General features: G+C 38.5%; 1 protein-coding gene across 1 annotated transcript in view; it reads left to right on the top strand.

The window, feature by feature from the left end:
* Positions 1-19,025, top strand: part of LOC150109428 (EF-hand domain-containing family member C2-like) — a 396,984-nt gene that overhangs the window by 45,686 nt on the left and 332,273 nt on the right. The window contains exon 3 of the mRNA XM_090402356.1: positions 2,264-2,414. Within this exon, the coding sequence (XP_090258482.1) occupies positions 2,264-2,414 (151 nt within the window). The remainder of the gene's footprint in view (positions 1-2,263; positions 2,415-19,025) is intronic.

Here is a 19,025-nt window from a genome sequence, read left to right as displayed (position 1 = left end):
CACAATCTATAATACCTCTTCTTGAACCCATTAACATACAAAGCACTCACAACTTTGGCAACCCATTCCCTTCATCCACAACTCTCCAAGCAAAAAATATAGTCCTCACACCCCTACTAAACACACATTTATTCAACCAAGGGACGACCCCTTATTCTGGTCTCTCTCTCTCTCTCTCTCTCTCTCTAGCCAAGTTTTCATGAATCCATGAAATCCTTTAAGTAACTTAAATGTTTCTATCATATCTCCTCTTTTTCTCCTATCAACCAACTTCTACAATACACACACCTTCAATTTATCCTCATAGGGAACATTCCATAGGCCAGCCACTCACCATTTTGCTCACTTGGCTCTGAATCCTATCCACCATTTCCTCATCCTAAGAAACCCAGGAGACCAGACTTGAGTATATTAATCCAGATGTGGATGTATCGAGGCCTTATAAAGAGGAATTACAACTTTCTTATCTCTACTTGTTGATGTGGTCTTCAATAGCCAAGTAATCTTATAGGATACCTTAGAAACCTTAGCAATATGTCCTCTAAACTTTAACTCTCTGTCTACCACCACCACCCCTAAATCTCCAACTTTATCTATTTCCTGGAGTACAGTGCCATCAAATGTAATACCAGCTTGTAATCTGTTTATCTCAAACTGCATAATTTTACTTTTCTCCACATTAAACTGATACCTATTATCTTTTGCCCATACCGACAGCCTATTTAAATCATCCTGCAAAGCTCTCTACATTGCCTTGATTAACTATTACTTTACCTAATTTTGTCATCATCAAACAACTGAATATTTCCTTTCAGGTTATTTTCTATATTATATGTGTATAATTTAAGCAGCAATGATTTCAGCACTGAACCTTGTGTTTTTTTGATATCTGTTCAGTAACCACCCTCTTATCCACTTTACAAGTGTCATATCCATCCCCATTTGTTCTAATTTGCGTAAAAGAGCTCCATGTGGTATTCTGTTCAAATACCATTTCAAAATCCAGCAAAATCATTGTGTAGTCATTTCTTTTATCCAATTCAGCTGTTATTCTGTTATAAAAAGTTAATAAATTACTAAGGCATGACTGACCCTTCACAAAGCCATGTTGACCCTAATACATTATCATATTTTTATCTACCCATTCTTGAACTCTCTTTTTTTTACCAATTTTTTTAGTCCTTTTACCACCATGCCTGAGATACTAATTGGTCTATAACTGTAATTGGTCTTAGAACCTCCTTTATGCAAAGGAATTATTTTGCTTTCTTTCCACTTCCTTGGAACTCGACCAGAGCTGAGACTTAAATTAAAGAGCCTAGTCAGAGGCATTGCTAGTTCCTCTTGGACATGCTCTCTAATCCCACAGCTATATTTACATTGAGATTCTGCAATATCCTGAGACCCTCCAATTCATTCAACTCTGTTCTCACATTAGTTTCTGTCACATAGGTTAAATCAGTAACCTCGCTACGATGATATACCCTTGCTAAGTGGTCACTCAGTAACTCAACTATTTTATCTACTTCTATCTCCTCCTGACCGTCATCCCTCATTAGGGTTAATCGTTCAAAGTCATTCTTCCTCTTACTTGCCACATAACAAAAGAACTCTTTGGGATTTCCTTTGGCCTACTCAGCTAGATTCTCATAATCTGATTTTGCCTTCCTTCCAGTGCTGGTCACCTTTCTTGCCTGAATCTTGTACTGTTCATGAGTTTGCTGGTCACCTTTCTCTTTATATGCTCTCCGCAGCATTTTTTTTTCCTGCTGCTTGTGTTTAATGATCTTACTCATTCATATAACTCCTACCCAATTAACCATTATTACCCTAGTTATACAATTTAATACTGCTTTCTCTACATGCCTCTTAACTATAATTCAAAAATTCGCCTTTGAAAAAATTTGATGGAGATAATAAAAGGCATGGAAATATCATTTATCAGGATAGATTGAGATAGAAATTTTTCAGAAGATGGAATGGATAAGAGAAGAAAATAGATCATGTATGGAAATTATAGAATGCAGTGAGCAAGTAACTAAAAAGGTGTTTTTTTTTTTTTTTTGCATGAAAAGCACTATTTGAGTGGAATTTATTTCAGTATAGCAGTATAGTGGCAAGCATATACTTATAACATTTTTAACTCTATTTAAATAAATAAATTAAAAACTGTATAATACTAAGTTCTATTGATATTTTTGTTGTAATAAGTATTATTTCAGTGTGTTATTCTTCATATAAAAATATATTTATCTTGTCATAGGTTCTTGCTTTCAGTGGATATTTCCGTGAGTCAGTTTGTACTAGCCCAATTGAAACATATCGTATTAGAAATTGTAAAATAATATATTATTTGGAAGATGATACCATGCAGATTGTTGAACTTCCCACTAGAAATAGTGGTATGAAACAAGGTAATTATTGCTGTTCTTTATTTATTTGTCATTATTATTATTATCATTAAAGCTGCATAGAAGGATCAGGCTTGTCACAAGTAGCCTGCATGCCATCACAGGACATCAGTCACGGCATCACAACAGCATGTCTTAAATCTATCCACTGTTCTCACTCTCCAGGTATATTCCACTTATCTGTCACCTTCCATGCAATATCTCTGCTCTTCTCCCTCTTTTAATCTCATATATATATATATATATATATATATATAGGAGCATAGAAGAGAGGGAATGAGAGAGACAGTTATGGGAATGATAGAAGAGGAGAGAATAGGAACAGTAAAAGAGAGGGAATGAGAGAAAGGTATGTGAATGATAGAAGAGGAGAGAATAGATTAAGTGGAAGAGAGGGAATGAGAGAGAGAGAGAGAGAGAGAGAGAGATGGGAATGATAGAAGAGGAGAGAATAAGAACAGTGGAAGAGAGGGAATGAGAGAGAGTTATGAGAAAAATAGAAGAGGGGAGAATGGAAACAGTAAGAGAGAGAGGGAATGAGAAGACTGCGAGGGAGGACTGGAACCAGGGATAGAGTGATGTCAAGAAGGCAGGTAAGTAGGGGAACATAGAGAGAAAGTGTTAGAGGAGAGAGAGAGAGTGAGGGATGCATGTGAGCAATCAAGGAACAGGGTGGTAAGAGGTGTAATGTATTGGGACTCAATGATCTGTGGTGATAGGATGCATGAGGAGTGTTTGCCTGGGAGAACGATAGAGAGTGTGTGTGTCTATGGCAATTAAATGGGGTGAAAGGATGGATGAGATGATTGTGATGGTTGGCACGATGACTTGAGATGCAATGTAAATCGAGTGGCGAGAGATCTGAGATTCTTGCTTCGGGTCGTATGAAAGAAAAATCAGAGAGGAAAGGGTGGGTGTGTGTTGCCTAGGTAGGATAGTGATGACCTAAGCAGAAGAGCAGTAATAATAAATAGCATAATAGCCAGAATGTGTCAGAAGAGAGGATTGGAATATGTGGATGGTTGGAGGGAATTTGAGGACAGAAAGTAATTGTATGCGAGAGATCACTTGCATTTGAATGAGGAGGGATGTAGGCATCTGGAGAGATTGCTATTCTGAATGAGTCAGTGTGTCAATGCAGGGAAACTAGAATGTCCAGGGTGGATGGTAGCAGGGGTGGCCTCTTATGGGAATGGGTACTTGGGAGAAGGGAGGACGACTTCAGGTAATGCTGAGCCCAGCGGAGGCTAGAGGGGATAATGCTCTGTATAGAAACAGTGGCATTTTTATGCTTTATACTAATGCCAGGAGTATGTGAAATAAAGGAGAGGAATTGATGTCGCTGATAGCATCAGCCTGGATAAAGATTATTGGCATCACTGAGATCACTGGGTGACAGAAGAGGATATAATAACAGCAAGAGAAGTAGCAGCGTACAGCATTTTTTGGATATGAAGAGAAAGTTTGGTGGAGACGACTTATGTCCTCTAAGAGTGGAGAATTTGGAAGGCAGTGAGACAAATGTTTTTGAAAGCATATGGTGTGAGGTAGAGGTGGGGAAAGACAGGATATTTAGTGGGGTTTTGCTACAAACCTAGAAGCACAGAGGGTGGGGACGAGGAGATGTTTAGACAGTTGAGCTTGAAAAGTGCAAGAAGAATGATTGTTATGGGAGATTTTAACTACAGCAGTATAAATTGGGGAGAGGAAGATGCATGTAGCAATAAGGGAATGGAATTTTTAGAATTCTTGAGGGACAAATGTCTTAGGCAACATGTAAGAGAGGGAACAAGAGGTTCAAGAGTTTTGGATTTGGTCATAGCATTAGAAGAGTTGATAATAACTGAGATGACATCTCTTCCCCCATTTGGAGAGAGAGAGAGAGAGAGAGAGTGACCATGTGGTTTTGACTTGGAAGATGAATAGACATGCAGGAGTATCAAAGAGACTGGAACGTATGTGGAATTATAAGGCAGGTGATTATAATAGTCTCAGACGTTGACTTGGGGAAGTTTCATGGAGGAAGGAATTGGAAGGCTGGGATATCATTAGTGCTTTGGAAATTGTGAAGGAATATTTGATAGCAGCAATAGTAAGATGCATGAAGAATATAAGACACAGGCCAGGAGAGTGACTAGTATGGTAAGGAAGGCAAAACTGGAATATGAGAAGAGATTGGCCCTAAGATCCAAAGAAAATCCTACGGAATTTTTTTTGCTATGTGTGAAGTAGGAGGAGAATTGTGGAAGAATATCATTGTGGGATAAAAATAGGAATAGAGTGACTGATGCAGAGGACACAGAGCAGGTTTTAGGTTTAGAGGAGAGTGTGTTCCAAATACGGAGTACTCTGGATATCAGTAAAGCTGTGGGACTGGATGGTATTTCACCACAAGTTTTGAGAGAATGTGCTAAAAAACTGACAGCTCCTTTGACCTGGCTTTTCAATGAAAGTCTGGCTATGGGAAAGGTGCCCAGAGAATGGAAGGAAGGTAAGATAGTGCCATTGCATAAAGGCGGAAGCAGACTTGAAGTGTCTAATTTTAGGCCAGTTTGTGTGTCATCAGTAGTTGTTAAGATCTTGGAGAAATTAGTAAGGTCATTAGGCAGATGAGGGTAATGTTGTGAGAGTCAACATGGATTTGTGTTGGAGGCACTCTTGATTTAGTAATATGCCAGTCTTTTATAATAAAGTTACAAGAGCAGTAGATGAGGGAAAGGCATATACTGCCATTTTCTTGGATTTAACAAAGGCATTTGACAGGGTGCCATATGATAAGCTGATATTTAAGTTGCAGCACATGGGTTTGGATGTTAGGTTGGTCAACTGGATTCAGGATGGATTGACTGTCTGATAGGTATCAGAGAGTTGTGTATGGCGGGGCAGTTTCAAGGAGGCAGAAGGTTACAATTGGGGGGGGGTCCCACAGGGCTCGGTACTGGGACCTATATTGTTTAACCTTTATATCAATGACATTGTCAGTGGATTACAGGGGGATATTCAGTTGTTTGTGGATGATGTGAAGCTGGGAAGGATTATTAGTAATAGTGCCAATGCCACAGCCCTGCAAGAGGATTTGAATAAACTAGACAGATGGGCGAATAAATGAGGGTGTCAGTTTAATGCAGCAAAATGTAAAGTCTTGAAGTTTGGAATACATCGATAGGACACTGCATACTCTATTGAAGGAACTATACTAGAGCATGTAGGGGAAACAAGAGATCTAGGGTTGATGATTATAGAAACCTGAAATTTAGGGGACATATTGCAATGGTGGTGAAGGGAACACAGAGGATTGCTGCAATAATGAGAAGGACGCTGACCTGCAGAGATAAAAGAGTTATCATTCCGTTGTATAAGACCCTGATTAGACCACACTTAGACTATTGTTCTTAGATCATGTCCCCAGGATTTGAAGGGGATAAATTAACTGTGGAAAGGGTACAAAGGCAGATAACAAAGATGGTTTCAGGACTGTACAATGTTAGTTATGAGGGTCTTCTGAGGGAATGTGAACTGTAGAGTTTGGTGGATAGAAGAAGGAGAGGTGATATGATTGAGACTTTTAAACTGTGGAGAGGTGGTTACAGGGTTGACACTGGAGAGTTCTTTCATTTGGTTGAAAGTGGGAAGTTGCGATGACAAGGATCTATCCCTGGAAGTTCCAAAAGGAAACTGTGAGCAAGAGGATGAGGAGTGGTTTCTTTGCATGGAGGGTGGTTGAACCATAGAATGCATTGCATGATAGAGTGGTGAGAGCAAGAACGGTCAATGAGTTTAAGGATTGTTATGATAGACTTTGGTTTCCTAGGAAGGACCTCCCACGATGAGTCTTTTGACTCCATGGAGGACTGAATATTATTATTATTATTATCCAGGCCTTCATGGAGGCAGCACAGAGGATTACTGCAATAATGAGAAGGATGCTGACCTGTAGAGATAAAAGAGTTATCATTCCGTTGTTTATGACCCTGATCAGACCACACTTAGACTACTGCTCTCAGATCTGGTCCCCAGGATTTGAAGGGGATAAATTAACTGTGGAAAGGGTACAAAGGCAGATAACAAAGATGGCTTCAGGACTGTGCAATGTTAGTTATGAGGGAATGTGAACTGTAGAGTTTGGTGAATAGAAGAAGAAGAGGTGATATGATTGATACTTTTAAACTGTTGAGAGGTGGTTACAGGGTTGACACTGGAGAGTTCTTTCATTTGGTTGAAATTGGGAAGAAATGATGACAAGGAGGTATCCCTGGAAGTTCTGAAAAGAAACTGTGAGCAAGAGGGTGAGGAGTGGTTTCTTTGCATCGAGGATGGTTGAACCATAGAATGCATTGCATGATAGAGTGGTGAGAGCGAGAACGGTCAATGAGTTTAAGGAATGTTATGATAGACTCTGCATTTCCTAGGAAGGACCTCCCACGAGTCTTTTGACTCCATGGTGAACTGAATATTATTATTATTATTATCATCCAGGCCTCCATGTAGCAAAAGACTCATCGTGGGAGGTCGTTTTCAGGAAATGCAAAGTTTATCATACCAACCCCTTCAACCCATTGACTGTTCCCACTCCAATAACTCTCTCAGGCAATGCATTCCAAGGTTCAACTACCCTCCACGCAAAGAAACAACTCATCACCCTCTTGCACACAACCTCCTTTCATAACTTTCAGGGATGACTCCTTGTCATTACTTTTTCTTGCTGTTCCACCAAAGTTTCACAAGTGAAAGACCTCTCCGTCTACCCTGACGGAGAGGTCTTTTTCTATATCACCTCTATTTCTATCCACCAAACTCTGCAGTCCACATTCTCTCAGTTGATCCTCATCACTCATATTGTACAGTCCTGAAACCATCTTTGTTATCTGCCTCTGTACCCTTTCCACAGTCAATTTATCCCATTCAAATCCTGGGGATCAAATCTGATTTATCTCTGCATGTCAACGTCCTTCTCAGTATTGCAGCAATCCTCTGAGTTACTCTCACCACCTTTGCAATATTCTCCACGAATTTCAGTTTTGTATCAATCATAACCCCAGATCTCTTGTCTCCCCTACCTTTTCCAGTACAGCTCCTCCAATCAAGTACGTATCCTCCCATTGATGGATCCCAAACCTCAAGACTTTACATTTTGCTGCATTGAACCGACAACCCCATTTATTTGCTCATCTCTCTAGTTTATTCAAATTCTCTTGCTGGACTGCCACATCTGCACTATTACTGATAACCCTTCCCAACTTCACATTATCTGCAGTCAACTGAATGTCCCCTTGATTCCATTGACAATATCATCGATATAAAGATTGAACAATACAGGTCCCAGTACTGAGCCCTGTGGAATCCCACTTGTAATCTTCTGCTTCGTTGATATTGCCCCATCATATACAACTCTCTGATGCCTATCAGTGAGCTAATCCTGAATCCATTTGACTAGCCTGACATTTAAACCCTTGTTGTGCAACTTAAATATCAGCTTATCATGTGGCACCCTGTCAAACGCCTTTGCAAAATCCAAAAAAATTGCAGTATATGCCTTTCCTTCATCAACTGCTCTTGTCACTTTATTATAAAAGACAATCATATTACTAAAGCAAGAATTCCCCTTAACAAATCCATGTTGATTCTCACAGATAACATGGATTTGTGAGAATCAACATGGATTTGTTAAGTAATTTGTAATACCTTTCCTTCAGCCAGACTTTTATTGAAAAGTCAGGTTAACGGAGCTGTCCATTCTTTAGCACATTCTCTCAAAACCCATGGTGAAATACCATCTAGTCCAACAGCTTTATTGGTATCTAGAGTACTTAGTATTTGGAACACACTCTCTCCTCTTGCACCTCTAAACCCTGATCCTGCCCTATCCCTCTAGTATTAAAACCTCCTCCAGAATGAAATACTCAAATAAAGTGTTCATTGAACAACTCCACTATGTCATCTGAATCAGTCATTCTATTCCCATTTTTATCCCGCAATGTCATTTCTTCCACAATCATTTCTCCACCTACTGGCCACATAGCTAAAAAATTTCCTAGGATTTTCTTTGGATCTTAGTGCCATATTTCAGTTTTGCCTTCCTCACCATTCTGGTCATTCTCCTGGCCTGTGTCTTATATTCTTTGTGTATATGTCCTCCATCACTCTCCTTGTATATCTTCCATAATCTCTTTTTCAACTCATTTCCTGTTTGATATCGTTTGTCATCAACTTTACACCAAATTGTGTCCGCTTCTTCACCTGTGGAATACAGCTTACTATTGCTGCTAACAAATATTCTTTCACAATTTCCCAAGCACTAATGATATCCTGACCTTCCAATTCTGCCCTCCATGGAACTGTCCCTAGTTGATACTTAAGACTACTATAATCACCTGCCTTATAATTCCACATAACATTTCCTTTTCTTTGATACACCTGAATGTCTTTCTCTCCAACTGGTGGGAGAGATGTCATCTCACTTATTAGTTGTTCAATGAACTTATTAGTGGGCAACTTATAGTGGACAACTTATTAGTAGTCCACTATGCCGTGGAGTTGTTCAATGAACACTTTATTTGAGTATTTCATTCACCGGGCTGGTAAGTATGACAAGTTTAGGTGTGTGCTTGGCTCAGTGCCATGGCATGTAAAACTGCAAGGGCTGGACGTTGATAGTGCATGGGAGGTGGTTAAGAAGTGTTTGCAGGAGGCAATGGTTGATTGTATACCAAGAGTCCGAATAATAAATCAAGTAGGGGTTAAATGGATGAATAACACTGTTAAGCTTGAGCTGCAAAAAAAGAAACAATTGTGGAGGGAATTTAAGGAGAAAGGTGACCAGCAGGCGCAGGAACAGTATAAAGCTCAGGCCAGGATGGTAACAAGGGTGGTAAGAAAAGCAGAAGCGGATTACGAAAGAAAATTGGCCATGCAGGCTAAAGAGAATCCCAAACAGTTTTTTCAATATGTTGCAAATAAAAGGAAAAAATGTTCATGGTAGAATGATCTTAAAAAATGCTGAGGGTAGGGAGGTAACCGAATCAGTCGATATAGTGGAATTACTGAGCGAGCACTTTGCAAGAGTATATCATCCAGGTGGTGACATTGCAGGAATGGAAGAACCAACAGCTTATACTGGAATTGTGATGAATGAAGTAGAGCTAACTAGTCTATTACAAAACCTCAATGTCAATACATCTGTGGGATTGGATGGTATACCTGCTCATGTCATACGTGAAGCAGCTAAGGAATTGTCAGTGCCCTTGACCATTTTGTTTAATTTGAGCCTCGGGTCTGGGTCAGTCCCAAGGGGGTGGAAAGAGGGGAAAATAGTTCCGCTGCATAAAGGTGTTTCCAAGACTGCTGTTGAAAATTACCGGCCAATCAGCATAACAGGAATCATTATCAAGGTCTTGGAGAAAATAGTCAAGAGGAAAATACAAGATTGGATAGAAGAAATTGGGATACTGTATCGGGGACAGCATGGTTTTGTGAAGGGTAGGTCATGCCTCAGTAACTTGCTCACGTATTATAACACAGTGACGGCTGAACTGGATAAGGTTAATGGGTTTACAGTGATTCTACTGGACCTTGCTAAGGCCTTTGACAGGATACCGCATGGAATTCTAATCAGTAAATTGCAGCATATGGGGATGGATATAGGGTTGGTGAGATGGATAGGAGGGTGGTTGATGGAGCGATATCAGAGAGTGGTTTATTCAGGAGTAGAGTCCACAAGATGGCCAGTGACTAGTGGTGTGCCACAAGGATCTGTTTTTGGACCACTGCTGTTTAATTTGTTCATTAATGATATAGGAAAGGATCTGAGAGGAACAGTTCATTTGTTTGTGGATGATGCAAAGTTGGGTAGGGCAATAGTGAATGCAGATGACATCAAAATTTTGTAAGATGATTTGGATAGATTGGAGGTCTGGGCTAAGGTGAATGGATGTCAATTTATTGTGGCAAAATGTAAGGTTATACATTTTGGGGTGAAAAGATTAGCAGCAGTTTACTACATTGGTGGAATTGTACTCCGGGAAATTGATGAGGCACGATATTTAGGAGTGTTGGTGGATAAGGAGTTGAAGTTTAGGGGGCACATTGCAAAAGTGGCCAAATCAGCTCATCAAATCACTTGGTTGCTGAAGAATACGTTGACAAGCAGAGACAAGCTGGTTATTGTTCCTCTGTATCGAGCCTTGATAAGACCCCATCTCGACTACTGTGCCCAGATTTGGTCACCTAGGTTTCTTCTTGATGGGAAGGAGGTGGAGAGGATCCAGAGGTGAGTGATGAAGATGATAGCAGGTCTGTGGAATGAACCTTATGAGAACAGGTTGAGGATTTGTGGGTTGCAAAAATTGGTTGATAGGCAGAGGAGGGGAGATATGATTGAGACATTCAAATTACTGAAGGGTATTTGAATAGAAGATATTTTTGAGAACAGGGCTGGTTGTGGGAGGACTAAGGGACATCCATGGAAACTGGGCAGAAGTGTGGTTAGTAAAGGTGTTAGAGCTGGGTTCTTTACTTTTAGAGTGGTTAATGAGTGGAATGCGCTCCCAGAGTCTGTGGTGGATGCTGTGACAGTGAATGAGTTTAAGGAGAGGTATGATAGATACTGTATGAATGTCGAATAGTTGTGATGAATATGATTTGGGGCCTCCCTCGATGAGTCTAATGACTCCCTGGAGTTGCCCGTAATAATAATAATAATAATAATTATTATTATCAGCTCTTCTGATGCTATGACCAAATCCAAAACTCTTGAACCTCTTGTTCCCTCCATCACATGCTGCCGAAGACATTTGTCCCTCAGGAATTCCAGAAATTCTATTCCCTTCTTACTACTTACATTTTCCTCTTCCCAGCTTATACTGCTGTAGTTAAAATCTCCCATAACAATCATTCTTCTTGCACTTGCCAAGCTCAACTGCCTAAACATCTCCTGGTTCCCCACCCTCCGTGCTCCCTGGTTTATAGCATCCCAATAAATATCCTGTCTTGGCCAGTTCTATCTCACACCATATGCTTTCAAAACCATTTGTGACACTGCCTTCCAAAGTTGCTATCTATGAGGACATAAGTCAATACTTATCATAAGCAGTACTCCACCACAACATTTTCCTTTTCTATCATGCTGAAAAATGCTGTACCCTGCCACTTTAATTCCGGTTATTATATCATCCTCAGTCAACCACACATCAGAGATTCCAATAATCTTTAGCTAGTTGTTGTAATAGATTTAACAGTATTTATATGAACACAGATAGATAAGAAAATAACTATTTATTAACTTAAAAGCTAATATTTTGCTGGTATTATATCCAGCATCTTCGGAGCACACAACACAAAGTTTGTTACAAATGCAAGAAGACCACAAACCTAGTCTCTGGCTATGCTATGTTGATGATGTGTTTGCTATTTGGCCACATGGCCCAGGCACATTGAATACATTTTTAGTGCATCTAAATAGCCAGCACCCTAAAATTCTTTGCAATGGAACTAGTAGCCAATGACTGTCTGCTCTTCCTGGACACACTGATCACACGTCATCCAGAAGGTTTCTTATCATTTTCGGTTTATAGAAAACCCACACATACAGGGAGATACTTACACAAATAATCACACCATCACCCTTCTCAACAATATGGCATAAAAACACTAACCCATAGAGCTAGAGCAATCTGTTCCATTGACATTGCTCTCACTGCTGAACTTTCTCACCTACGTCACACCTTCTTAACCAATGGTTATAATCCCCATAAGATAGATAACATACTAAATACTACCCAGAAATCCACTCTATCTACCACAGAAGACCACAACAAAACCATCACCATTCCATACATTAAAGGCACATCTGAAAAGATATCTAGGGTGCTTAACGAACACCAACTGCGCACCATATTTAACCTTATGTGAAATTAGCAACTTTCATCCGTTCACCTAAAGACAATTGCACTCCTTTATCACATCCAGGAGTCTATGAAGTGCCCTTGCCATCAAGCCTACTACGGACAGACAGGAAGAACTGTGGACATCTGCCTCAGTGAACACAAAAAATATATCCGACACTTTCGCTATGGCGAGTCGGGTCTGGCAGACCATGCTTTGGATATCCCAGCACACAGGATCAATTGGAAAAAAACAAGAGTAATGCACAGAAGCTTCTACAAGTCAGAGAGGTTGTTCCTGGAATCAACAGAAGCCTTAAAACATACTCCAAACCTTAACAAGTATGGCTGTATAAATCTACCAAAGATTTGAGAGACAGTCATCTTAAGACCAAATTAATATTTATTACTTTTATTTTATTTTATTTTATTTTATTTTTTTCAAACTTTCTAAGACTATTATTTGGACTACTATTTCAAACCTTTGAACTACTTTTTTTTTTTTTAACCTAGATGGCACCCTATTAGGATTTTAGTTGCATGCTGCAATTACTTATACTAACCCCACTGTTACACCGGATTGTGGTTGTCTTGCATTTGTAACAAACTTTGTGTTGTGTGCTCTGAAGATGCTGGATATAATACCAGCGAAATATTAGCTTTTAAGTTAATAAATAGTTATTTTCTTATCCATCTGTGTTCTTATAAATACCATTAAATCCATTACAACATGTTTGATGAACACATAAGCCTATCCACATGTTTAAATAATCTTTGGCCAGGTTGATGCTATCAGCGCCACCAATTCATTTCCTTTATTTCGGATACTCCTGGCATTAGTATAGAGCATAAAAATGTCACTGCTTCTATACCTATCATTGTCTCCTCTTGACTCCCCTGGGCTCAATGTTTCCTGACATTCTTTTAGAATAATAATAATAGTATAGCTGAACAGTATCCTTTCGATATCTGCTTTTCAGTGTCCTCCTTTAATTTGTAAAAATATGTTATCAGGCACAGCTTTGACAGTGTATCCTCTAAATTTCAGTCCTAAACCTTTTCACTTCTACCACCTTCAATGCATCTTCATCAGTGGAATATATAACATTCCATCCCATCCATCAAAAGTTGGAGACATCTAGATAATAGTACTGTGGTAGGCTAGGAGTAGATAAATTGTGAAACTTAGTCTAGAAACCAGACATGATCTTTTGCCTATATTTATGCCTTCAGTAAGAAGTATTATTATTATTATTATTATTATTATTCAGGCCTCCAAGGAGTCAAAAGACTCATCGAGGGAGGTCCTTCCTAAGACATAAAGTCTGTCGAGACTCATCTAGGGGAGGTCCCCCCCCCTGAGAAACACAAAGTCTATCATACCACTCTTTAAACTCACTGACCGTTCTCGCTCCCACCACTCCATCAGGCAATGCATTCCACGGCTCAACCACCCTCCACACAAAGAAACCACTCCTTACCCTCTTGCTCACAGTTTCCTTTCGTAACTTCCAGGGATGGCCTCTTGTCATCACTCCTTCCCGCTGTTCAACCAAGTGAAAGAACTCCCCAGTGTCAACCCTGTAACCACCTCTCAACATTTTAAAAGTCTCAATCATATCACCTCTCCTTCTTCTATCCACCAAACTCTGCAGTCCACATTCTCTCAGCCTACTATTACTTAGCAACATTAAACTGGTAGCTCCAAATAACCTGTCTGTCTATTATTATTATTATTGTCATTAATAGAGACCTCCAGGGAGTCATCAAAGGAGGCCACATACTACATATACCAAACTAACATACTTATTTTTGAATTCATTCGCACTGCTTGCACACACACAACATCCAACGGCAGTCCATTCCAATCGTGCACCACCCTATGAGAGAAACTCTAGTCCTCACTCTCTTCTTAGCAGCATTCATTCTCAGCTTCGAAGACTACCCTCTTGTCCTTTCCCCACTCTCTGTGAAATGAAAAATTCCATCAACTGAAATCCTGTTTGACCCTTTTAGAAGTTTGAAAGTGTTAATCATATCACCCCTCTTCCTCCTGTTTGCAAGTATCTGCAGTTTACAAATTCTCAATCTGTCTTCATAATCGGTATTCCACAATCCTGATATCATTTTTAACACCCTCCTTTGCACACTCTCTCTCTCTCTCTCTCTCTACAGTATCAGAATCACAATGAAAACACCAGGAGACCAGAACTGTGCACAATAGTCCAAGTGAGGTCTTATCAAGGCCTTATAAAGTGGCAAAATGACATCCTTATCTTTACATGTGAAAGTTTCAGAACTTCAATTATCTTTTGAGATGTTTTTGCAGTCTTTGCTATGTGACTTCTGAACTTCAACTTGTTATCTACTAACACTCCAAGATCCCTAGCCTCATCAGTTTCTTCTTGCATAATCTCACCAATATAATATTACAATGGATATCTAATTGCGCCAAAGTGCATGACTTTGCATTTACTGACATTGAACTGACATCCATTTTCCCATGCCACAATTCCAGTCTATTCAAATCATTCTGCAAGTACTGCATATCAGCAGCATTCCTGATTACCCTACCTATCTTTGCATCATCAGAAAATACCTTTTGCCTGTTAAATCCTCCCCAACATCATTAATGTACAGAATGAATAACACCAGACCTTGTAGTACACTACTATTTGCTATAAATCTTGTAGACTCACATCTAATGCAGACCACTTTTTGATATCTGTCAGTCAGTCATCCTCTTATCCACACTAATATTTTACAATTGAAACTGATATTCTCCAATTTATGCAACAGGCTACCATGCTGTATTCTGTCAAAACTCTTAGCAAAATTGAAATGTATCATGATGTATCCATTCCTCTTGTCTAGTTCAATCGTAATTATTATAGAATTTGAGCAAGTTACTATCATGACCTTCCCTTAGTAATCCCATGCTGTTCACTTTCAACCCATTTCTGAATGCGATTCCTAACCAGTTTTTCCAAAATCTAAACCACCACTACTGAGATACTGATTGGTTGATAGTTGGATACATTAGCCTTTGCACCACCCTTGTGCAATGGGATTACCATACATTCTTTCCACTCTTGTGAAATCTTCCCTGTTATGAGATTCACATTGTATAGCCTGGTCAAAGGGATAGCCAGTTCAGCTGAACATTCTTTTAGCACCCATGCTGATATCCCTTCAGTCCTATTGCTGAATTCTTATTCAGTTTATGCAACAGCTCTAATATCCCCCCCTCTTCACACCAGACTTTCTTCATTCAGTGAAGACGTAGCAATGAACTCAATGTTGCATAACACCAGGACGATAGCTTTTAGCAAAATGAGCACTCATTAGTTGAATAACCTCTTCTGCATCTGTCACTTCATTCTTTCTTTTACTTGCAGTGTAAATAGAATTCTTTTTGGTTGTCTTTAGCCTGCAAAGCCAGTTTCTTTTCATACTCAAACTTAGCATTTTATACAAGAATTGTGATTCTTCTGGCCTCCTGCTTATAATTTTCATAATATACATCATCCTTATCAGTGGCGGCCCGTACATAAGTACTGCGACACTGCAGCACCCACAAGGAAAAAATGAAAAATTTAAATTTTGTTTGTGTTTATAAATAATAGCAATGCTTATAACATTATATAAATGCAATACAACATGTTAGAGTCTACAGCTTATGTTTTGACATTGATTGAATAGTTAATAATTAGAATTGTTCAATTAACACTTAAGATTACGAAACAAATGCACTGCGATCTAATGCCGATATTCGTTTGTGCTTGTCATTGCACGTTATCAGATATGAAACATTGTGTTTCATATCTGTGCGTGATCTTGCAGAAATAAAGCACGTTATTTCTGTGAGATATGAAACATTTATTATTGGTGCGTGTGCATGGAAAACTATTTTTTGTGAATATTATTTTATTTTGTTAAAATAACATATAATTTGTTATATCCCCGTTTTTCTCTATGCTTGGCTGACTTTATCATTATCTTTAATTGTCTTTAACTTTACAGTTGCAGTTAAGCTTTGTATCTCTTGCCATCTGATTTTGGTTGCTGACAAATTTGTATAGATTAAAGACTGCGCCAGCCGGCAACTAAATTCTGATACACTATCTAAAATACTTAAAGAAAATTGTAGGGATCAAGATATATGCAGTCGTGGTCCCTATTCTCATATCACTATTGGTTTCCCCTTTAAATGCATGGTATGAGATTTTCCAAACGGTAATTCAAATCCGCAGAAGATATGACAAACTCAATTGATTATGTAAAAAGAAACACATTTATTATTTTACAAAGACAAGCATACATGTTATTTAAATTCTTAACCTTAAAAGAGTCTGGGTTCCCCTTACTGAATTAAACACATTTAAACTTCTGCACTATGATCTCTTACTGGGCATAAATTCTTCACTTCTGTACATATATCTATCCTCAGACTCTCACAATTAAGTTACCTGATAATATCACACATGAAACATTACCTTAATGGTGGACCATTAAGGAAATAAGTATTTCCTTAATGGTGGGCTTTGTTCCTTTGTTCTACATGAACCGAAAGCACTCATACACAGATTGTACGCTGACGTAGATTTCATCAGTGGCTCTTTCTCCTTATGTGTCTGAACACATTGTAGTTGCAGCTTTGACCGATGTAACATTCATAGCAAGGGGAGATCCTTTCTACACGTGGCGGCAAGCTCTACATAGCTCTCCTACGGGAAACTTGGTGCCGACGAAACTCGGAGATGAGACACAAGCGATAGGGGTAAGAGATAAGAGATAGGAGAGTGATTTGAACTCCCGCAGTTCGAATCACTCTCCTATCTCTTTTGTTAAAATCACATATAATTATTTATTTATTATAGATACAAGGCTGAATTATGATGAGTGTCACTGTTAAAAATATGAAAAGAATTATATTTTTTCAATTATTGTTACACAAAACAAATGCACTGCAATCTAACGCCGATATTTGTTTGCGCTTGTCATTGCTATTGATACAAAACTTTTATTATTAGTGTTTGTTCGTGGTGAGGATCAAATATTTTTAATAAAGCAATTTTTAATATGTAAATTTATTTATTAATAATTTTTTTTTTTTTTTTTTGTATATGCAGCACCCCCACTTAAAATTTTCATCGGCCGCCACTGATCCTTATGCATATGACATTCCTTCCACATCATTTGTTTCTTACGAATCTCTTTCTTAATAGATTACACGTCTATTTGAATCCTACCCTATTTATTCTTTGAACTCTCAGGATACATTCTGATATTGCATAATTTAAGTATTGTTTAAATGCTTCCCATGCACTGTCAATATTCTTCCGATCCAGCAACCAATCCCAATCCACTGAACTCAGTATACTGCTCAGTTGGTCATAATTTCCTGCTTTGTAGTTCAGCATATAACCTTTTCTGAATGGAACATTCATAAACTTAGTCATCATGATCACTGTCACCAACTGGAGGCAGAATAGTTACATCTTTAACTGAAACACCCTCTGACACTGTAATGAAAGCTAACACTCTTTGACCTCGAATTCCTTCTGTCATATGCTGTTTGAGGAAATTGTCCTGCAACAGCTCAATAAATTCATTTTCATTCTTCTCATGAGATTCTACTGCTACCCAATGAATATTTGGATAATTAAAGTCTCCCATTATGATTACTCTTTTTGCACTCATTGTCTCTATTTGGTGATGCATTTCTTCATCATTAGGAACTGATCCAATGTCTGTAAATACACTCCACTATGTAATTGATCTTGTTAGATTCCACCTCACACCAGATGGCTTCAAATTCACTGCCACATGAAACACCATCACCAGTACCAGAATCACAGGTCTATACTAATTGGATTCAAGTCATCTGATATCATTAGCAGTACATCCCCTCCTCTCCTATCCTGTCTATCCTTCGTAAAATATATACTGCCAATTTATTCATAACCTCTGAAAAGATCACAAAATCAGCATCATTCTTGATAATTCTTTACAATTTTGTGATATTTGCAAAAATATGAATATTTTTCATGAAATGGCCAGGTTATCATTAATATATAACTTAATAACAGTGTGAGGCTTTCATTTTAAACTTTATAAATTTCAGTATTAGCTAAGTTATTATAAATTTATGAATTATAAAAACATCCACTAAAAAATCTGCCAATTCCTTTAATTTCCTATAGGAGTAAGCAGGGCCATTTAGCTTAACTCTTTTTTTTTTTTTTTGAGACTAAGGAGAAGTCAGACTCCACCTTCAGCCAATCAAAGATAGCCAGGTCAGCTATCTTTGATTGGCAGAAGACAGAGTCTGACTATCAAAGATAGCTGGCCAAATTATTATTGACTTCAAATGGCATCCAGTGAAGAGAGCATGGCAGACAAGTGCTACCATTTTGCATTCCCTAACCCTGATGCAATATATCGTTGTCTGAAACAATGTAAATTCTACAGTAGATTTTCTTGAGTTTATCAGATGAAAAATCCAAGTTTCTAAAAGAAAAATCTGACTTGTCTATGCTAGAGATCAACTAACTTGAAGAAAAGCTGAGAAAAAATTCTTCTAATGAGTAGTATCCAAATTATAATGGTCTTTCTTCAGGAAGTCTATTACTGTGGATACAAATGCCATTTCCATTGGGCTATACAGGCCTGCATTATTATTATTATTGTTATAAAAACATCCATAAAGTCAAAGACTCATCATGGGGAGTTA

This window comes from Typopeltis vanoorti, chromosome 2 (assembly GCF_054136105.1).
Source record: "Typopeltis vanoorti isolate ZY-2024b chromosome 2, IOZ_Tvanoo_1.0, whole genome shotgun sequence".
NCBI lineage: Eukaryota > Metazoa > Arthropoda > Arachnida > Uropygi > Thelyphonidae > Typopeltis > Typopeltis vanoorti.
The sequence above is the reverse complement of the archived record's forward strand: the minus strand, read 5'-3'. Positions and strand labels throughout refer to the sequence as shown.